The sequence below is a fragment of the Amia ocellicauda genome, chromosome 8 (genome assembly GCF_036373705.1).
Source record: "Amia ocellicauda isolate fAmiCal2 chromosome 8, fAmiCal2.hap1, whole genome shotgun sequence".
Taxonomy (NCBI): domain Eukaryota; kingdom Metazoa; phylum Chordata; class Actinopteri; order Amiiformes; family Amiidae; genus Amia; species Amia ocellicauda.
Genome location: NC_089857.1, coordinates 19,704,095 through 19,727,183, shown reverse-complemented (window position 1 = coordinate 19,727,183; position 23,089 = coordinate 19,704,095). Strand labels below are relative to the sequence as shown.

Here is a 23,089-nt window from a genome sequence, read left to right as displayed (position 1 = left end):
ATCAAGCCCAAATTGCTGGTGAAAACTGGTTCTTATCAGACCCTGTTCTTCTAGGTATCAGGGCTGAACTATAGCACAGTGAGACAGTGACCTTGTTCACACAGACACACAGGGAAAGAAATGCAGTTCTTCAAGCAGTAAATGTTTATTTGTTCAAAAAAACATGATATATATCATTGAAGTAAACGCAAAGAAACATTAATACAACGAAAAGTAACAGTCTTCCAAAGCAAATTGCTTCAGTTTTGGAAGGACACACAAAATACTGACTTGTTTTAAAAACACTGTGATTCTGCCCCTCAAGGAAGTGACCTTTAAGTACTGTTCATTAGATTTGGATCTTCCACTGCTTCCAGTTTCTCCACATTTCTTTGACAGCTTGAAAATCCAGTTAGGCTGGCTATTGCTCACTGAGAATGGCCTTGTTGATACAAAACTGATTTTATGTCTGACAAACTGTGTTAGCTAGAACACAGGTTCAGAGGCGTACGACACACCCCCGCAGCCCCCGCCGTGCAGGGGGGCCCACAGAGATGTAAGGGCCTCACCCAGCATTTATTAAAAAATATATAAATAAATCAAGACAAAAATAATAATAATAATAATAATAATAATAATAATGTTTCCCCTTAATTCCATAAAAAATGTATTTCAAAATTTTCCCGATCCCCTGGTGGTATTTTCTCGTATATTGTCCCGTATATATTTTCCCATATATATAACTTCAATGGGGGGTGGGGATGAATTGCGCTCCGATCTTGGGGGGGGCCACAATCATTTCCCATACCCCACTGCACAGGTTTAGTTCCCAAGCCTCTCCTTGAGACACTTGTTCATTTCTATCACTACCTGGTTCAGCTAATCAATACCTCATTAAGTTGAATCAGGTGTGCTGGTGGTGAAATTGAACAAATTCATGAAATTGCTGGGGTGCCTTAAGGAGCGAACAAACCTGTGTTCTTCTAGCCATCTAACAAGATACTAATAACCTTTTGGAAAACACAAGAAAGTCTTGTTACTTTTTAATGTTTTAATGCTATATAGTGTTTTTATGGGAAAATAAACACTTACTGCCCAGATAAATAGCTTTAAACATAATTTTCTTGGGTGGCCTAACACTTTTGCTCAGTACTGTAGCTAGAGAGATTGAAAAAGTATTGACACCGCTGACCAATTCTCTCATATTGCTGAACGAAAAGTGGTACATTGAATTCCTGTTCTGTTTGATATTTTATTTAAAAGCACTGAAACTCAAAACCAGTTATTGTAAGGCGACATTGGTTTTATGTTGGGAAATATTTGTAAGATCACAAAATACATACGAAATATGTTGCTTCCATAAGGATTCAACCCCTGTGCTGTGGCAGCTCCCAGTTTACACAGATGAAAGAAACTGCCCAAATGAGGACACAGTTCCCACTGGCCTCCACCTGTGAACCATTAAAGCTGCTCACTTTTTTCTGTATAGAAACCCCACTGTTGAAGGATCATTGGTCAGGCTGTGAATATAAAAACCAAAGAGCATTCTACAGAAGTTAAACAAAGTTAAACATAAAGTAATACAAATGCATAGATTAGGAAATGGCTGTAAAATAATATCCAGTGTTTGGATATCCCAGTGAGCCCAGCTGGATCAATAATTAGGATGTGGAATCTGCATTTCACCACCCAGGCACTGCCAACACCCTACAATAATTGATTTTGAGTGTTTGCTTGTGTGTATGAATCCTTTCCCCCGTTTTTGACAATTCGGAAATGATAAAAATGATATTAAAGCAGTTAAGAGTGTAAGCAAGAACCTTTCATTCAAACACATCTCCTCTCTGATCTGGTGGGGGATGTGCCTACTGTGATTTCTTTCCTGGCACAGTCGCTAGAGAAGTGCCTGGACTGTGACTTAAAGCATTTCATTCCAGCTGATGCAGTAACCTTCTCTCTTTTCCTTTTATTTAAAACAAGGATCTGATTTATAATGCTTTGACATTGTCTTAGTATATACTCAAGTAGTTTATTAGATCATACCTGTCTTGTATCTATTTTCTTGATTATATCTTGGTGCCACATTCTTGAATATTATTTCACATTGGCATGGTTACAATCAGGGGCTGAGCCCCGGCACATAGGCGTACGACTTTCCTCATACATTTTCAACAATATAGGCTATATACAGTGAGGGGAAAAAGTATTTCATCCCCTGCTGATTTATTACGTTTGCCCACTGACAAAGAAATTATCAGTCTATAATTTTAATGGTAGGTGTATTTTAACAGTGAGAGACAGAATAACAACAAAAAAATCCAGAAAAACGCATTTCAAAAAAGTTATAAATTGATTTGCATGTTAATGAGGGAAATAAGTATTTGATCCCCTATCAATCAGCAAGATTTCTGGCTCCCAGGTGTCTTTTATACAGGTAACGAGCTGAGATTAGGAGCACTCTCTTAAAGGGAGCGCTCCTAATCTCAGCTCGTTACCTGTATAAAAGACACCTGTCCACAGAAGCAATCAATCAATCAGATTCCAAACTCTCCACCATGGCCAAGACCAAAGAGCTGTCCAAGGATGTCAGGGACGAGATTGTAGACCTACACAAGGCTGGAATGGGCTACAAGACCATCGCCAAGCAGCTTGGTGAGAAGGTGACAACAGTTGGTTCGATTATTCGCAAATGGAAGAAACACAAAATAACTGTCAGTCTCCCTCGGTCTGGGTTTCCATGCAAGATCTCACCTCATGGAGTTTCAATGATCATGAGAACGGTGAGGAATCAGCCCAGAACTACACGGGAGGATCTTGTTAATGATCTCAAGGCAGCTGGGACCATAGTCACCAAGACAACAATTGTTAACACACTACGCCTTGAAGGACTGAAATCCTGCAGCGCCCGCAAGGTCCCCCTGCTCAAGAAAGCACATGTACAGGCCCGTCTGAAGTTTGCCAATGAACATCTGAATGATTCAGAGGAGAACTGAGTGAAAGTGTTGTGGTCAGATGAGACCAAAATCGAGCTCTTTGGCATCAACTCAACTCGCCGTGTTTGGAGGAGGAGGAATGACCCCAAGAACACCATCCCCACCGTCAAACATGGAGGTGGAAACATTATGCTTTGGGGGTGTTTTTCTGCTAAGGGGACAGGACAACTGCACCGCATCAAAGGGACGATGGATGGGGCCATGTACCGTCAAATCTTGGGTGAGAACCTCCTTCCCTCATCCAGGGCATTGAAAATGGGTCGTGGATGGGTATTCCAGCATGACAATGACCCAAAACACACAGCCAAGGCAACAAAGGAGTGGCTCAAGAAGAAGCACATTAAGGTCCTGGAGTGGCCTAGCCAGTCTCCAGACCTTAATCCCATAGAAAATCTGTGGAGGGAGCTGAAGGTTCGAGTTGCCAAACGTCAGCCTCGAAACCTTAATGACTTGGAGAGGATCTGCAAAGAGGAGTGGGACAAACTCACTCCTGAGATGTGTGCAAACCTGGTGGCCAACTACAAGAAACGTCTGACCTCTGTGATTGCCAACAAGGGTTTTGCCACCAAGTACTAAGTCGAAGGGGTCAAATACTTATTTCCCTCATTAACATGCAAATCAACGTATAACTTTTTTGAAATGCGTTTTTCTGGATTTTTTTGTTGTTATTCTGTCTCTCACTGTTAAAATACAGCTACCATTAAAATTATAGACTGATCATTTCTTTGTCAGTGGGCAAATGTACAAAATCAGCAGGGGATCAAATACTTTTTTCACCCACTATATATACACTCACCTAAAGGATTATTAGGAACACCATACTAATACTGTGTTTGACCCCCTTTCGCCTTCAGAACTGCCTTAATTCTACGTGGCATTGATTCAACAAGGTGCTGAAAGCATTCTTTAGAAATGTTGGCCCATATTGATAGGATAGCATCTTGCAGTTGATGGAGATTTGTGGGATGCACATCCAGGGCACGAAGCTCCCGTTCCACCACATCCCAAAGATGCTCTATTGGGTTGAGATCTGGTGACTGTGGGGGCCAGTTTAGTACAGTGAACTCATTGTCATGTTCAAGAAACCAATTTGAAATGATTCGACCTTTGTGACATGGTGCATTATCCTGCTGGAAGTAGCCATCAGAGGATGGGTACATGGTGGTCATAAAGGGATGGACATGGTCAGAAACAATGCTCAGGTAGGCCGTGGTATTTAAACGATGCCCAATTGCCACTAAGGGGCCTAAAGTGTGCCAAGAAAACATCCCACACACCATTACACCACCACCACCAGCCTGCACAGTGGTAACAAGGCATGATGGATCCATGTTCTCATTCTGTTTATGCCAAATTCTGACCCTACCATCTGAATGTCTCAACAGAAATCGAGACTCATCAGACCAGGCAACATTTTTCCAGTCTTCAACTATCCAATTTTGGTGAGCTTGTGCAAATTGTAGCCTCTTTTTCCTATTTGTAGTGGAGATGAGTGGTACCCGGTGGGGTCTTCTGCTGTTGTAGCCCATCCGCCTCAAGGTTGTACGTGTTGTGGCTTCACAAATGCTTTGCTGCATACCTCGGTTGTAACGAGTGGTTATTTCAGTCAAAGTTGCTCTTCTATCAGCTTGAATCAGTCTGCCCATTCTCCTCTGACCTCTAGCATCAACAAGGCATTTTTGCCCACAGGACTGCCGCATACTGGATGTTTTTCCCTTTTCACACCATTCTTTGTAAACCCTAGAAATGGTTGTGCGTGAAAATCCCAGTAACTGAGCAGATTGTGAAATACTCAGACCGGCCCGTCTGGCACCAACAACCATGCCACGCTCAAAATTGCTTAAATCACCTTTCTTTCCCATTCAGACATTCAGTTTGGAGTCCAGGAGATTGTCTTGACCAGGACCACACCCCTAAATGCATTGAAGCAACTGCCATGTGATTGGTTGGTTAGATAATTGCATTAATGAGAAATTGAACAGGTGTTCCTAATAATCCTTTAGGTGAGTGTATATATATATATATATATATATATATATATATATAAGTTTGTTTCCTACCGATGATCCAATCTCAAAGTTTCAGAGGTAAAGGATATGAGTGAGGCAAAGAGGAGGAAGCTTACAGACGACTTAGATGACAAAAGGTAGGCTAGGTCTGCATTAGTCACTTCTGAGTCACTACTTAACATGTACAGTAGGCTACCTGTTTGTTGCCACAGGGTGAGATTTGTGAAGCAAAAGCCTATGCTTTCAAAACGTTTTTATTCGTGAAAATAAATTACGAAATTTGGAACTTGACCCCTAGGTAACTTTTCATTTGTTCTCAGGTACGCTGGCTTACTAGCATGTTGTACCACTTACATGCCTGCTGTTCGAGTCCGTTTCATCATATGGTGTCGGGCGGACTGTTTGTTGTGCTGCGGACCGGGTACCGTGGGCCACTCTGTGCTAGAAAGTCCAGTGCCACTTTTTGTCCCAGTCCGCCCCTGTATGGTGTATTCAAATGATTTAATCAATTCAATTTAATCAGTTTAATTTTCCTAATAAAAAGACTGTTCTACTCTTTCCTTTAATTGTTACATCATTCCTATATTTGATACTGACACAAAGGAGAGGGCACAGGCCTACAGAAAGATTTTATTGTCATCAGATGTAGTTTTGCACACTGCCAGCATCTAGAATGATTTTGATCAACATGTTAGTGTTCATAGCAGAGGGCTCTCTCAACTTGTTATATTTTACACTTTGTCACATAACAAATCCCCCACATAACAAATCCCAATTTAACCCCTGAGTATAATGTAAGATGACAAGATGGCAAGTTGATTCAGATCTGGGGAACGTGAGGGCCAGTCAATGGCATCAATGCCTTCGTCATCCAGGAACTGCCTACACACTCTGGCCACATGAGGCCAGGCAATGTCCTGCACCAGGAGGAACCCAGGGCCCACTGCACCAGCGTAAGGTCTGACGATGGGTCTGAGGATTTCATCCCGGTACCTAACAGCAGTCAGGATACCGTTGACTAGCACATGGAGGTCTGTGCGACTCTCCAAGGATATGCCTCCTCAGACCATCACTGACCCACCGCCAAACCGGTCATGCTGGACAATGTTGCAGGCAGCATAACGTTCATCATGGTGTCTCCAGACTCTTTCACGTCTGTCACGTGAGCTCAGTGTGAACCTGCTCTCATCTGTGCAGAGAATGGCTCGCCAATTCTGGTGTTCTCTGGCGAATGCCAATCGAGCTGCATGGTGCTGGGCTGTGAGCACAATTCCCACTAGAGGACGTCGGGTCTTAATGCCACCCTCATGAAGTCTGTTTCTGACAGTTTGGTCAGAAACATGCACACCAGTAGTCCACTGGAAGTCATTTTGTAGGGCTCTGGCAGTGCTCCTCCTGTTCCTCCTCACACAAAGGAGTAGATACCAGTCGTGCTGCTGGATTGATGCCCTTCTACGGCCCTGTCCAGCTCTCCTCGTGTACCGGCCCATCTCTTGGTATCTCCTCCATGCTCTTGAGACTGTGCTGGGAGACACAGCAAACCTTCTTGCGACGGCAATAATACCAAAACTTAGCACTTAGGTTTGGATCAAAATATATTGGCTAAAATGGTTTAATAGAAGTATGCAAAAAAATATAAAGAGAAAGAAAATATTGTATAGCACATCAAAAGAGATAGAGATTAAACAAAATACAAAGAATATGTTTAGCTGCAAGGAGATCTTAAGAAAGGGATCAGGAAAGCAAAGAGGGAAATGGAAAGAAACATAGCTCTTGGAGCTAAAACTAATGCAAAGAGCTTTTTTCAATACTACAGCAAGAGGTCGATGAAGGAGGAAGTGAAACAGATAAAGTGCAGAAATTGAAGTATTTTGGAAAATGAACAAGATGTGGCAAATGTTCTAAATGAGTATTTTACAGAGGGTTTTACAAAAGAAAAAACGGATAACATGCCACAGGTTAACAACCAGTCCAGTCAAACCCTAAGAGAGATCAGGATAAATGAGGAGGAGGTACTAAACATGCCTGTAGAATATTGATAGTTAGTTAAGTTTTATATTAAGTGCAGTAATTGTAACAATGATCCCTGTGCATGAGTCAGGGGAAGTCACATTCCGGCAGTTCGCCTTTTCTGCTCTTTTATAGTTTTTATAGTTTATAGTGAGCACTTTCCTGAGCTGTACAAGTAAATCGGTGATCAATAAAAGCTTAGTTCACCACAGTAGCTTTCGTCCTGTGATGCTTGGTGTAAGACTAAATGGAGTATACTACAATGCCACAGGTTAACAACCAGTCCAGTCAAACCCTAAGAGAGATCAGGATAAATTAGGAGGAGGTACTAAAGGGACTAGCAGAATAAAAATAAACAAATCACCTGGGCCAGATGGTATATTTCCAACAATACTTAAAGAAATGAGGGAAATTATTTATAGGCCGTTAACTCAAATATTCCAAATGACACTTAGAACAGGGGATGTGCCCACTGACTGGAAGACAGCAAATGTCATACCAATCCACAAGAAAGAGGACAAAACTGAGCCAGGAAATTACAGACCAATCAGTCTCACCTGCATCACCTGTAAAATGTTGGAAAAAATGATTAGACAGAAAATAGAGGAGCATCTTAGTCAACACAGATTTAGACTAATTTATTCGAATTTTTTGAACATTCAACTGCAGCTGTAGATCATGTGAAAGCATATGAAATGATATACAGCAGGAAACAGAGGGTGTCGATTAGAGGAGTTGCTTCTAACTGGAGTGAGGTTGTTAGTGGAGTTCCACAGGGATCAGAACTAGGGCCTTTGCTTTTTCTAACCTATATTAATGATCTGGGCTTTGGGATAGGGTATATTGTCAATAGTGTAGAATTTAGAACAAGGGCAGTGATGTTCAGACTGTACAATGCACTAGTTAGAGCTCATCTGGATACTGTGAAGGGAATGTCCTACTGAGAGACTGAGGGACCTGAACCTTTTCATCCTGGAACAGAGGAGACTACGTACAGGTTGCTGGACAATTCGGTCGAATTGGAGACACTATGCAGGTAGAAGGTAGAATGGGATCTGTGGAACAAAGGATGGCATCTGCATCAAACTGACCTGACAGGGCGTATTTTTGTATTTTTAGATCCAGGACGGCAGGTAATTGTGAACTGAAAGCAAGTAAAAAATAAAGCCCAACACACCTGGCAAGGATTGAGCCATTTAGCAGAGCAGAGATATTCAAGGTTGCGATGGTCAGTGAGGATCAGGAAGGGATCTTTAGCACCCTCCAGCCAGTGCCGCCATTCATCGAAGGCCATTTAATGGCTAGGAGCTCACGATTACCGATATCATAATTGTGCTCCACAGGAGACAGTTTCCTGGAGAAGAAGGCACATGAGTAGAGCTTGGCAGGGTGACCGCACCCACACCAGACTCTGATGTATCCAAGGGTGTCCAATGGTGCATTCAACCACAAATGGGAGAGAATGGTCAGGGTGCTTCAGGATGGGAGCTGTGGTAAAGAGTATCTTGAGGCGAAGAAAGGTGTCATTAGCTGCATTAGACCAGTACAGAGTGCAGGGAGACCCTTTGAGAAGAGACGTCAGGGGAGATACTACAGTGCTGAAATTTCTTATGAAGTGCCAGTAGAAGTTGGCAAAAACCCAGGAATCTTTCTAGCTCTTTTATAGTTCAGGTCTGGGGCCATTCGGTAACGGCTTTCACCTTGTCGGAGTCCATATGAACGCCGTTAGCATCGATCACATAGCCCAGGAAAGTAAAGCGGTGGTGGTGGAACACGCACTTCTCAGCCTTCACGTACAGTCCATTCTGTAAAAACTTTGTAAAAAACCAAGTGCCTCAAATTTGTTCCAGGGCAGCTGGCACTAGGGGCAGAGGCTAGCGATATTTCACTGTAACTGAATTTAGACCTCTGTAATCAATGCATGGCCGCAGTCCTCCATCCTCTTTAGCCAAAAAAAGAAACCCTGCAGCTGGTGACGTGGAGGGATGGATGATACCCAGTTTGAGCACCTCCTGGATGTATTCCTCCATGGCCTGAGACTCGGGTATGGAAAGTGGCTAAATACAACCCCTGGGAGCTGAGGTGCTGGGGAGAAGGTCAATGTCAATGGCACAATCCCATGAACGATGTGGGGGCAATTTGGAAGCTTGGGTTCAACTAACAACAGTAGCCAGATCTTGATATTCAGCTGTAATCTCCATAGGCATTGATTAAAGCGGGCATGACTTGCTCGACAAGGGAGAGACAGATCACAACTCATAGTCCGACCCTGTCAGAAATCAGGGATTCATGCACACTCATTCCATCTGCAAATAGCTGCTAGAGTACGACACTGCAGCGCATTATCTACAGCAGAACCCTGCCGCAGAGAAAGAAGTTGTTCCCCAGCATCCCTCCCTTCAGCAGGATGATTAAACACCTCCTTAAGGTGAACACAAAATGCAGACCAAGACCAGGTAATTTCTCCCTGCTGCTGCCCTACAGCAGATGCCCATTGAAGAGTTTTCCCAGTAAGTAATGTTAGGCGATTTTAGCTGCATCAGTGGGATGCAGCAGAAATCCTTCACAATGCTCCCGATACCCACTGTATTTATCAGGAACAGCGAGTCTCACTTCTGTAGCAGATGTAGCAAGCGCAGCAGCAGGGGCTGTGACTGTGGATGCACTCAGCTGGGGAGTGTCCATGATCTGCCTCAAACTTCTTTCATGCTCTCTGGTAGAGCACCCTGCACAAAATGATTGTCTTTGTTACTGGATTATCACAGTGAATACAGAGGAGACATCTGTATATCTTAATGTAAATTGTGGCTGTGCTATCCACATATTTTATTGTATGTTAATGTGTCCTTTTATGTAATGGATGAATTCTGGCTGCAGTCCAGCACACAGCCGATCAGCTGTTTGGATAATGTTTGCGAATTCCAATATTATTCTTCCCAGTTTTTTACTTTAAAATAATACCAACCTAGAGCTAAGTCCTGTTTTCAAGAAGTAAATAACCCAATCAAACGTGTGATATACGTGTGATATGCCCTCAGAACAGCGCTGGTTTCCAAAAAGTAAACTGAGCGCCTGGGACGGGGCAAGCAGCGTGCGGTTGATGGCGTCATGTGGCTCGCGGTGCAGGGGGCCCAGTGTAACGGTGGGTGGCTGGGAGAAGGTGTAGGAGGCCAGGGTGGAGACCAGGAGCCCCGAGCACATGCTACTGCGGCTGTCGGAGGAGTGCTGTGAATCCATAGTAGGGGAACCTTTAATTTGACCTCCAACTTTGGTCTACCTTAAAACCCATCAACGGACATGCTTCCCATTACCAGATTTGCCTTCCCAGACACAAAATGTGTGGTTACAGAACAAAGAAGGTATTATGCTACTGTGCATTCTTATTATTAGAGGAAATAAAAAGATGACAAAAAAATGTCAGTAGAATGACCACAAGACAAAGTCATTGATGATTAAAATAATATTTAATTTTTAATAATTGGGGGGAATAAAAACACAGCGGGGGTGAACTGTCTCAGTGTGAAGGGCTCTCAGTTGCGTTGGGGGGCTGCACCCCGGGTATGTTGCACGGAGGGTTGTTGTGGTTCTTAGTCATATCGGCCACGGTAATCCCCGTCCCACTGCCTGTACTGATCCCTCCTGAAAGCGTTTCTCTTGTCCACAGGACGGCCATATGAAGCCTTGGCCTCACAAATGGGGGGCTCTCGGTATTGTGCTCCTTCAGACCGTGGGGGCACAGCTGGCTTCTTGCTGGGGCTGTGAGCCCTATAGCGCTCAGGGGATCTGGAGCGGGACCGGTACCCTCCACTGCCACTCTCCCTTCTGCCACTTCCCCCCACACTGTAGTCAGGAGAGCGGGCGTGGGACTCGTGATCACCACGGAAGCGAGATCTGGATCTGGACCGGTCGCTGCGCCGGGAGCGAGAGTGAGAACGAGACCGGGAGCGGGAGCGAGATCCAGACCAGGATGTGGAGTAAGAGCTGCCACTGTAGGATGAGATGCTGTCCAGGGATTTGGATCTGAGAAAGAGAGAAAAGACATGCATGAGATAAGACTGAAGCCGTCAATCAATTTATGAAATTTACACGGGGCTAAAGGGGTGACGTCTGTAGAAAATTACATTGGCATATAGTTTACACTGCGGTGCAATCCTGACTGTCAAACCTCTCCCCACCATTGTAAAGATTAAACAAAAAATAATGACTATGGTAACAATTATTTTAATGGGAACTCTGTGTACATATTATACATCTTTTACATCTATATCAACACTTTGTCCTCAATAAGAACCGTATAACAATACTGTACTCACGTTTCCCAGGATTGCCTTCTGCCTCTGGGTGGGGTTGGATTAGATCGCAGTGTCTGTCCTGTAGGGAACACAATGCACAGTGTCAGGAGAATTACCACGAGAACATCCCCTTCTGCTTCCCAACTGCCAAGATCCAGAACACTTCAGTCATGGCACAAGATCTCACCTGTCGTGGGCATGGAGTGCTTAAGCCCCGCTGGGCTAGCCCCACTGCTGGCTTGTCTGACCTGACCAGAGGCAGCAGTGCTGGCAGCGACATTGGCCATCAGGGGGTCCTGCTGCCTGGAGGCAGGCGGGCAGAGCGGGCGCTCCACCACCGGGCTTGGCTGCATCACAACAGGTGCCACCTGGGCTCGACCCAGCCCCGGTCGCTTGGTATAACCGGGATGCTTCATGAATTTATTGACAATCTGAAAGGAGAGAAAGTATTCAATTTCCTAATTCATCAATTAAGAAACTAGTGCCAATAAAAATGACTGCTCCTGTTGAAGGACACTTTATACACCCTGAGGGAATATGATAGTTTGGCAACATTATTTAACCCTGAAACACGGCCAGCACACAGTTTCTTGTCGAAAACAGAGAGAGGCGTGAATATCAACCCAACTATAATTGCCCCTGCAGTGAAAAGAACCCAAGAACAGTCATACCTGGCGATGCAGAGTGTTTGCCATCAGGTCATCGGGGGAAACATCCATCTCCTGGCACGTAGGGCACTTGTGCTCCTCTGACTTCAGGAGACACGTCCTGATGCCTGTACAGGAAACAAGTTTCCAGCATTACAAAAATAAACTCTACACAGTATGATCTTTGTAAATCAGCTAAAGCACTCGTGTTGCCCATTAATATCAGGCTTCAAAATACATATATTTTAAAATATGATGCTGAGAGTATGACCCCTGTTTTTACAGCTCGGTGCAGGTGAGTACTACATAATGATGTCTCTCTAGGTCACATTTGACTAAAAGAGATACCTCAGAAAATGTGTTGTGTTCATTCTTGCTGTTAAAAATATTATAACAGAAAATAGTTGAAATTAAGTAAGAAAATAAAGCAATAAAGTGTGACATTCCTGACTATGATTATTTGAGAAATATTTACAGTCTTAATAACACGTGTGTGGATTTCATATGTATAAACCAATCTAATGATATAGTTGGATAATGGCCAATTAATTAATCGGAATAGGAGAAATTTGCTGGCAAAATACCGGTAACACTGCTCAGTTCCTGCTACAGACAGTGTAGCGATCATGAAAAAATGAAACGGCTGTTCATTCTCAGGGCCTTGGGTGCAAAATAAACTATCCATAGAAGTTGTGAGTGTATTTTCAATCTCTGGTGATACAAGGATATTCTAAATTTAGAAATGTATTTTGTGTCCACTTAGTTACGAATGAAGGTAAGTGCATCGGAAAATGATTTGAGATGATGCTCTATTGATATATACTACAAGCACAGCAACATGTATTGTGGTTTGAGTTTTACACGAGCGAAATCAAAAACGTTATGTCACAGTTTTGGAACCCAGTACCATATTTTAACATATATGCAAAAATGTTGTTTTCTTCAGTTCTTGGGATAGAAAACAGAAATCCTCACAGACACTGAGCAATCTGTGTATCACTCTGCTGCCCTGGCATTGCTTTTTCCAGCTGCACTTACAGTCATCGCAATAGCTGCGGCCACAGCAGGGGATGATCGCAGCGTCCATCATCAGCTCCTCACAGAGCGGACAGAGCAGCTCGTCCGGCTCCCAGTCATCCTCCACAGGCAGCACAGTCGGCTCAAGGAGGAAGGGGGCTCGACCCAGATGCAGCCGCTTGCTATATCCTTTTTTGTTGTGGCATTTAAAGACAATCTGAAAGGAAAGCAAGCATTTAATTTCCTAATTCAGCAATTCAAAAATGGGTGAGAGCTACTAAATGACAAAACCAAAGAGATATTCAATTCCTAAAACCTAAGCCTAAAATGTGAATTTGATGTACTTATGACTGAATCACAATATGAACCTTTATAAACCACAGTAATAAATAAAAACTACTGCCAATGAAAATGGCTGCTCCTGTTGAAGGACGCTTCATACATGTCGAGAGAATATGATAGTTTGGCAACATTATTTAATCTTGAAACGCAGCTAACACACAGTTTCTTGTCAAAAACAAAGATATTAGCCCAACTATAATTGCCCCAGCAGGGAAGCAAACCCAAGAACAGTCATACCTGGCGAATCAACTTATTTGCAGTCAGGGAATCTGGGGACACACCAGACTGATGGCAGGTAGGACACTCGTGGTTCGAGTCAAGAAGACACGTCCTGATACCTGTACAGGAAATGAGTTTCCAGTATTACAAAGAGAAACTCTACACAGTATGATCATTGTAAATGAGCTAAAGCACTCCTGTTGCCCATTAATATTAGGCTATTAGGCTTAAAAATACACAAATAATGCCACGTGTAAATTAATATCAGGCTTCAAAATACAAATGCAAAAATGTTGTTTTCTTCAGTTCTTGGGAATCGCATAGAAACAGAAATCCTCACAGACACTGAGCAATCTGTGCATCACTCTGCTGCCCTGGCATTGCTTTTTCCAGCTGCACTTACAGTCATCGCAATAGCTGCGGCCACAGCAGGGGATGACCGCAGCGTCCATCATCAGCTCCTCACAGAGCTGACAGAGCAGCTCGTCCGGCTCCCAGTCATCCTCCACAGGCAGCACAGTCGGCTCCTGGGGGAGGAACGGGGGTCTCTCTTTCTTCCCAATTGCATACGCCTCCCTGAGAAGACCACCAGACAAGGAAAACCAATACGCATGAGAGTCTGATTGTGGATTCAAGTACAACAGCTTCAATTATGCCATTAATCCAATTAATTAACCGAGTATTGTAAATGCTCGAAAGCTGCGATGGGAAATCCTAAGCAGTTCATATTCCATGACAACAGACTGATGTTTGTGCATCGCAGAACTGAGAAGGCTCTTATAAATGCTTAGTTTCCTCCAGTCCAACGTATCCCTTGGAATACGTGTAACAAACTTGTAACAAAAAGTGTCCAGACAGCTTGAAGACAGACTTGGTTCAGGTGAGCTCTGGCAATGCACTTACGCAGCAATGGTGGGAATGGCATATGAGCCCGTGTTGGTCAGCATGGCTCCCTGCATGGTGGGGTCGTCCACCTCCACCATAAAGCTGCGGGGAATGCCAGTGCTTTTCTTTTCCCTTGGAAGCGGCTTGAAGTCTGGGTCCTGGAAACACACCACACATAAACAGCCCTTACAAAGGATCCATGGATTGCATTCACTGGACAAGCCTATCCTATCCATATGGACAGTAATTTTTAGCAACAGAGTCAGAAATGCACAGTAAACAATTTCTACCTACCCCATTGGTTGGGCAGTTTTTAATGTAGTGTCCTTTCTTCCCACAGCGGAAGCACGTGTAGCCGGGTGGGGGTGTTTCCTCTGGATTCTCAACATAACTGGTGAAAAAAACACAAAGTTTACAGTAACTTACAGGCAAAATGCTTTTATTATTGCAAAACAAAAAATATTCAACAAGTGTATCAATACTTACTAGAGAGGATCATATTGATGTGTAGACTGAGACATCATTGCTTTGATTTTCTCTTCCTCTGACGCGTTTGCTTCAGCCAGATTGACGGTCTGTGCAACAAGCAAGCATTGTTTTCATATACAAGTTTGGATAAGACTAAACCAGTGGTTGTGAACCTTCTTTGCAGATAGATTGCGTACCAGTATTTCCACTGAGTATTTAATACAAGTTAACTAGCTAAGGCAGAAAATTATTTCTTATGTATTTGTTGTAATCTAAGAGGATCGTTGCTTAGGACAGCTAAGATCCAATTTTAGCAAGGAAATTACTATTTCTTATGAATGCAGTCTTTCCAAAGGATTCTGCAATACACCAAATGGTCCCTGATCAAACAAATCCTCGGCGCACATTCAATGACAATTCAGGTACCAGACAACATACAGGTTTATATGGCAGAAAAGAACAGAACAGACACACACAATCCACACTGTATAATATAAGGCAACAGACTTTTAAGGTTCTCCCTGACATCCCCACATCAGGACACAACTCACTCTTTACATTAGAGGCAGACGGGACAACTCTCAAGAAAGCTGTGACACATTTAGTCCAACAACGTGACAAGGGTTTTTTTAAATGAGGAACTAATCATTAATCAAGAATAACAAACAATAAAAACACAAAAAAGATCATATAGCTTGCAAAGCCAGGACAGTATTATTGGAGTTGCAGAATTCTCAGTCTGACTAAGGAAAATTAAAAAGACATTCAGGTTTAATGCTATAAGACAATTTAAAACCCTGTGTAGTAATAATCCTTATAGACTTAATGTAAAACACTATTGCATTAATATACCAAGATGGGTTATCAGCATCTTCGGTTTAAAACAACGTGAAAACAACCAGACAAAATGTAAAAGTATTTTCACTACTAGATCGATTGCTGAAGTTATTTCAACATAAGGAGGTGCCTAATATTCCACATTGTGAAAATTGTTAACATTTACACTTTTTCATTTTCAAATGCACCTAATTTGAAGCCAGTTGAGACTCATCTGACGAACTGTGCTTTGGAAAAAAAACACTGCTGATAAAAACTGTAGAAAATATTCATTTTAACTAAATTGTTTATATATATTGTTAGTAGAGGACCCCAGAGAAATGTTAATGGGATTGAAGGAAAAGCTATGCGGAAGCAGTAGGTTCCCAAAGATATTGTTTATTGCTCACAGGAAAACTGGAACAATTAAAACTACAATTGACACACTTGGACCTTATGTCTGACAGACAACAAGCACCTCCACTCACAATGTCTCTGTACCCCCCTCCAGTTTCCCTCTATACCAGTGGTGCGCAACTTGTGGCCCAAGACAGCCCCCTCACCCCCCAAATAATTATAAAATATAACAATAAAGTAGTAAACAAATAAATGTATTAATATTTATATATTCTTTATATATATATATATATATTATACTCCCTTAATACATTGTTGATATGTATGTATTGCTTTATATTGATATTTTTAAATGAAAATGTAGCATTTTTGTGTTAAAAGGGGTCTTGCAGCCCAAGCAGTTATTTGACACCTGGACTTGTGGCCCACTGATTAATTTAGGCTGCTCACCACTGCTTTAGACAGAATAAACAATTAATGCCCATATATGCCTTATATATTACAATCAATCAATAAGACAAAATTCAAAACAAACACAAATCTCCCATTGTTATTTTTTTTCCTTTTCTTACCATCAGTGACTTCCTTCACTCCTGTTTACTTTATTAAAACCCATAAGTCTGCATTTTATTAAGGGAGTTTTCAGTATATCACACATACAGAATATATACATGCACACATACATATATAAGTATGTAAATTATGGTGCTTTAAGATAGAAAATCCCAGGCACACTGCTCCTAGTGGCAACTAAATACTTTCAAGAAAAAAAGCTAAAGCCCAACCAAACAATCAGGCATTTCACAATTGTTTCAAGTAACCAACAACAAAAACCCACTAAACCCCTTCCACCTGCAAACAAATCTTTGAGGGTCAAAGAGGGAGATATTAACAATATGGATGTCTGCCTAACAATTGTGGTATTTGTCGAACTTTTAAGACCAATTAGTTTGCTTTGATAAAAGCACTGTGTTTATCCATGTAAATTATTTGTTTGTATGTTGGTATGTTGATTAATTCCACACACAAGGAATTGCCTCCTATTCTGAGGGGTCTGCTTAGTTGGTAGAGCCTTTGCTAATAAAATTACCAATTTTACAAAACAAATCAGTATATAGCTGTGTTATACAATGCAAAATTAAATATGACACTTACAGCATAAGTAGAAACCAAAAGAAAAAAGCACACAGCTTTTACAGACACAGCACTTCAAAGACAGAATGATCACACATTCATCTATACAACAGTTCTATGGGGAAACCTTGCCCCGTTTTTCATATGAAATACAGTGCATTGTCTTGCAGACAACCAATTCATACGAGAGAAACACATATACAAATACAATTTTTTGGTCACCCTTGCCACAAAATACACTGTTACAATGTACTACAACCAGTTATAAAATTGTTGGCGCTACAGCAGTGTTACCAATAGACTTTAAATGTGGGGTGCCTTGTCCCAGGTAATATGCAGGAAAATAGATTACCCTCTAGTAATTAGTAGTAACAGTAGTAACCCTCTGGATTTTGTTCCATCAGGAGATCCCAACTTAATTAATGTAATTGTTTACTCAGGTAGGCTTATCTAAAACTTTGATGTTATTTTTATAGCCGATACCTCACAAATTGTTGATGTATGCAACATGCAACCCAAAGAACATTTCAGAGTCTGGAGAGAAGAGTTAAATTCATTCAGTTAATTGTTTAATTAGACTAATTGGCAATTCATTAAAACATATTATTATGTATACATAATGCATAATGCATACATGTATTTTCATATTAAGGGACACAAATTAAGGTCCTCGTTATTTCCCAGTGGTTCTAACCTCTGTAAAGCCAATATTCACTATGCCTCTCTCCTCAGTAACAAACTGACCAAATTTCCTCCCCTTTCTGGTATATTTATCTTCTCCAGACCCACTTTCCCTTTTAGTGGTTCTTTCACTAGAGCAGGGGTTCCTAATGTCTGGTGATGAAGTGCCAATTTCCAGAGGTTGCATGGGATGGGGGGGCTGCAGTAGAAAGTGAACCACCAATGAAAAGTAAATATGTCAGAAATCATACCTATTTATTTCATATACATTTCTGTTAGGGAACAGTTATGAATTTGAATTGTTGTCTTATTATTTTCCCCAAATTACATGTGCATTTTGTCACAGAAAATGTTCAGAAAGTATAAAAATATAGTAAAGTTTCAGAAAAGTGGTGGTTAAAGGTTGGCTTTGGGGGGCCGCACCAAACATCCTTGAGGGCCACATTTGGCCCCTGGGCTGCACTTAGGGAACCCCTGCACTAAAGGGTAATCTATTATCCTTTTTATATATATATATATATATATATACACACTGTATACACACCACACACTGTATGCATATATTACTCCAAGAAAGTGCATCATAAGAGCATACATAAGTCACTAAACTATAGTTCATGAAAAATAAAAGAGTTCGTGTTTTTTTTTTTTACATACTGCTTTTGAAGATCCTCTTGAAGGTTTGGTATAATCACTGGAAAGCAAATTAAAAAGAAAAAGCATTAATTTCAGCTGCTTTCTACCAGAGCCAGCTACAGTATTACTATCAGAGTCTAAAACTGTTTAAAAGTGCATTGTGAGGGTCGTATGGATGTTGTGTTACAGACTGATTTCAATCCTGTGGCAAGAGCAGAACAGGGCTTTTGTGCAAACAAAGTTGCCCCGGGTAAAGGTATGCATGCAAATAAGCAAACTTGGTGAGATTTAATAAGAGACAGGAATGAAACTGAACAAGATCATACAGATTTGAAAAGAGAATCATACTTACCGGACATTTTTGCGAGGGGGTTTGACTCCCCAAACAGGAACTCGTCTGATAATGACTGATGTATTTCTGGGAATATGGGTGTCATCATCAGTGTACTCTGAGAACAGAAATTAAAGGAGATGCTTAGTATTCTTTAAGGAGCAGATGTAAGGCATTCTACAGCATAGATTTACAAAGAAACATCAAGTGTGATAATTACAATGTCTTCCATTATTATCGAATCACAAATAGCAGTTTAGGAGGGCCTATATTGTGTTTAACTACACATATCTAAATTGGCAAAAGACAGTAAACATGGCAGCAAATTTAGAAATGATTCAACTATGTTGTTTCGCAGATTGCTTTTGGTTTAAAGTACCACACCACTCAAAATATATCTTTAGTTGCAACTGTACAATGTCACTCAAGCACTCTTGGCCCTTATGTCTCTCAAGCAGTGCTCCCTTTTACTGACAGACCTGGCCCCTCCACTGTTAGAAGATTCCCCCATTATATCTGCAATCACTGGACTTACAACACATTCAAACACAACAGCAACATTCGTATCACAGGCATCCATGACAAATAATGACTTTTGATTGGACCATATGCAGCAGAGATACAATCCAGTGCATGATCATAAAGTCTTACCCTGGTTGGTTTGAGCATTGCTGATCTTCAGGTCGCAGAGCCAGGGTTTGAGCTTCTCCCGAAACATGATCAGGCGCTTTAAATCCCTCGGCGTGATGTCCAGCCCATCAAACTTGACCATGTCGCTGGTCAGTTTGGAAGCGAATTTATAATGCACACAATTTGGCATTTTGAAATCTGTTTACACTGTACGTGTCAGATAATGAAACCGAATGAAACCAATCTCCAATCAAGGAGATGGGTTAGGACAGTGTCCCGGGCCAGCCTCCAGCTAGGCCTCCCCGTGCCGATTTTGCAGACAACGATCCCTCGAGTCGGACAATAAACGACAACAATAGAGGGGAAGGAAAGACAGACAGTGGGGCCTAAAATGACCTCCCTCCTCTCCGCCGAAGCTTAGTGGGCTACCAAAAGTAACGACTCTACTGTAAACCTCCGAAATACCACCAAACCAAACGCACCCCTATAACACCACCACAAACAAATGCTCTTTCTCTGGTTCACAGCTGTCTCGATGCGAATAAACGTGTACAAACTCTCCGACCGACTCTCTGGGACACCCCGATCAAAGCGAACCGCAAGATGCTCCGAACGGGACGTCATAATGATAGAATGTCCGAATGTCAGCGGTTAACCCTTGTCCGTCACCGTTCCCATGACCACGACGTGTAGCCTGTAAACAAATGATATTAAAAAAATGATATAATGTGAATTAAAAGTACTGCATTCTCACCATGTCATAGGCTCAACGACTGTCCTTCCACTGCAGCTGCACTTTGCAACCTTTAAACTAATGCAACTCTATGCACATTGTCAAATATTTTGTATTGTGTTGCAGGTCACTGAACCACTCCAGCTTGTGTAACTTTTGCACATATGTATGTTTATTATGCTGTATTTATTATGTCAGTCCCCTTGAATAGAGAAGCCACATTGAGGATTATCTATTATTTGTCACCTCAGGACTTGACTAATCTAGTATCAAAATTAAGCTGCACCTGAGTGCGCGTTTTTGGTTTGTGACCAAGAGGTCCGTCAAACATTTGATTTAATCCCAGCATGCATTAGTGCACTAGTATGTTCCCACATTGCTATAATAAACTAGACTACCAGAATAAATATTTCAAGAAAGCACAGTAACTCAATGTTCGTTGCAACGGCCCCCATTATTTGTAAAAATCCCAAAATACACAAACTGAATGGAGCTCATAAAATGCGAATCTGACAGTTTAGTTTTTACGAAGATAGATCAAGCAATATATTAGCATGATATATTATTTTGTCCCATTAGGCAAATTCACTTAGTCTAAAAAACTATTATTTTCTAGTGGGTTAAATCATATTACTATGGCTGGTCATATTGAATAATTTAAACAAGAAAATAACAACCATCCTTAGATTGTACATGTGTTCAATAGTAACGACGTCGTATATTAAATGAGAACTAAGATTGAGCACAACATAAATGTTTATTACAGTTAAATAACTATTATTTACATCTCTAACAATAACCGGTTTATTTTGTGTACATACACAAATACATACACAGGCTACATACATACACAAACAAATAAAGGAAGAAAATAATTATTAAATAGCAGTTCAAATATACCACTACCCCTTATTTGTCCTTGATGTTGAGTAACAACAGTTAATTTACTATCCAGTTATTGCAATAAACTGGATTTTGTATTTATTTAATGACATTATTCATCTGTATAACAAAATTTGTATGCAGAAAAAATGGATGACATTCAGTTATGCCTTATACTAAAGCGATAACATCCTGAATGATACCAGTCTCAGTTTATTCCCAACCCTTTCTATTTTAGGTCCTTTCATTGTTTGCATATACATGTAGGATTGTGCGCTGATTTTGGGAAAGTGACAAATAATAATTTAGTCTGATTTATTTTATACCACTAGATGTCGGCATTTTCAACGAATTGCATTTTTTTTTTTTTTTTTGCTTATTGCAAGATCAATAAACCCTCTTCCATTCATTGAGTTTTATTTGTACGCAAAGTATAACACACTTGGTATTGGGGCACTGTATTTCCTATCGCTTTTTGAAATGTGGAATCATGCAGGAAACATGCCATCTATTTCCCTCCCCCATTTAAAATCTGGGAAAGAAAACCTCTATAAAAGTTAGAATAGATTTACAGATTATTGACTCTTTCAAGATACAAATACAAATGTACATACAGCTCAATTAACCCTAGAAGATTAATCCTAACTTTAAAAGGAGCTTAAGTTGCTGGGAACTCTAACCTTAGCCCTAACCAAATTGCAACCCTAATTTGAACAGTAAACCTTATTAGCATTAGTAAAATCTAGTTTATCTTCTCAAAATACTACTCTGTAACCAGTCTAAATCTAACCTTTAGATCTTTAATGCCTTCATCTGTATCCATTAATAGAGTGTACCATTGACAAAGCATACCATCCCTGACCCTTAAGTGGTGGAACGACCTTCCTACTGAAGTCAGGACAGCAGTGTCCCTGACCTCCTTCCGGCGATTACTCAAGACACATCTGTTCAGACTGTACCTGTAATTTAGTAGTTTATTCCCCCAAGTCATACTGCTTGCTTTTACATTGATATTACCTGTGTTATTGTGAATTCCTCTCTGTCCGCTTTCCCTTAGCTCTGAACTATGACTTCAGCACATCTTGTCTGCACTTGTTAGCTATTACAATCTAGGATGTCGGACTTGTATTTTATATTAACTGTATATTTTACCTATGCACTTGCTTAATTTTGAACCTGTAAATGTATTGTTACATCTGCTAAGAAATAAATAATAATACTTATTATTATATTAGTTGGTGGCATTTTCTAAAACCCTTAAATCTTTAGTTAATTTAGATTCACTAATTATCCTAGTACCTAAATAGGATACCTGCCCCATTCTAAGGCCAAACACCAGCCTGAACTCCAACCCCTGCCAACACCAAAATTTAAAGCTGGGCCCATACAGGAATGCATCCAACTGAGTGCTGACGGCAGGAATGTCCACCAGGGCTGCAGTCGGGTCAAGACCCTGGTGAGGACAACAAGCCACAGAGGACCTTCCCTGAGACGCTCTGACAGTTTGTGCAGAAATTCTTCAGGTGTGCAAACCCACAGTTTCATCAGCTGTTGGGGTGGCTGGTCTCAGACGATCCCACAGGTCAAGAAGCCTGATGCGGAGTCCTGAGCTGGTGTGGTACAAAGTGCTCTACAGTTGTGGGGCCAGTTGGCCAAATTCTATATAACAACGTTGGAGGGGCTGAGAGAAATAAGCTTATTGGAAAATTCCTCTGATCTTTAATTTCACACTCATGAAACATGGGAACAACGCTTTACATGTTGCATTTCTATTTTTTTTCAGAATACATATATGAATACATACATACATACATACATACATACTACATACATACTTCAAACCTCACTGACATATTCTGTCTCACACAAAGCAGTGTGTGTAATATAATTTTTTTCTGTCATGTGACAAACAATATTTACGGCCACAGTCAAACATTGTAAAAAATTACAGATTCTCTATAGAGGCTCTTTGTTGCAGTCAATCAACTCTTATTGCAGCATTTGCAAAGTTCAAGACACTCCAGTGCG

General features: G+C 41.2%; 1 protein-coding gene across 1 annotated transcript; it reads right to left on the bottom strand.

The window, feature by feature from the left end:
• Positions 1 to 11,447: 11,447 nt before the first annotated feature.
• Positions 11,448 to 20,038, bottom strand: LOC136755216 (E3 ubiquitin-protein ligase RBBP6-like). The gene is made up of 11 exons (XM_066711699.1): positions 19,468 to 20,038; positions 18,838 to 18,934; positions 18,507 to 18,543; positions 14,880 to 14,968; positions 14,688 to 14,784; positions 14,412 to 14,551; positions 13,912 to 14,084; positions 13,527 to 13,627; positions 12,969 to 13,164; positions 11,955 to 12,058; positions 11,448 to 11,714 (listed from the first exon to the last, which is right to left on the bottom strand). The coding sequence occupies exons 1-11, from the start codon at positions 19,634 to 19,636 to the stop codon at positions 11,448 to 11,450; spliced, it is 1,470 nt and encodes a 489-aa protein (XP_066567796.1). The 5' UTR covers positions 19,637 to 20,038.
• Positions 20,039 to 23,089: the final 3,051 nt, after the last annotated feature.

Bases quoted from the DNA above. Each gene is read 5' to 3' on its own strand.
- LOC136755216 (XM_066711699.1), bottom strand. From the start codon at position 19,636: ATGCCAAATTGTGTGCATTATAAATTCGCTTCCAAACTGACCAGCGAC. The intron at 14,969-18,506 runs GTATGTAAAAAA...CTTGTTGCACAG, and splicing joins CAAGAGGATCTTCAAAAGCA to ACCGTCAATCTGGCTGAAGC. The intron at 14,785-14,879 runs GTAAGTATTGAT...TTTTTTCACCAG, and splicing joins CATCAATATGATCCTCTCTA to TTATGTTGAGAATCCAGAGG.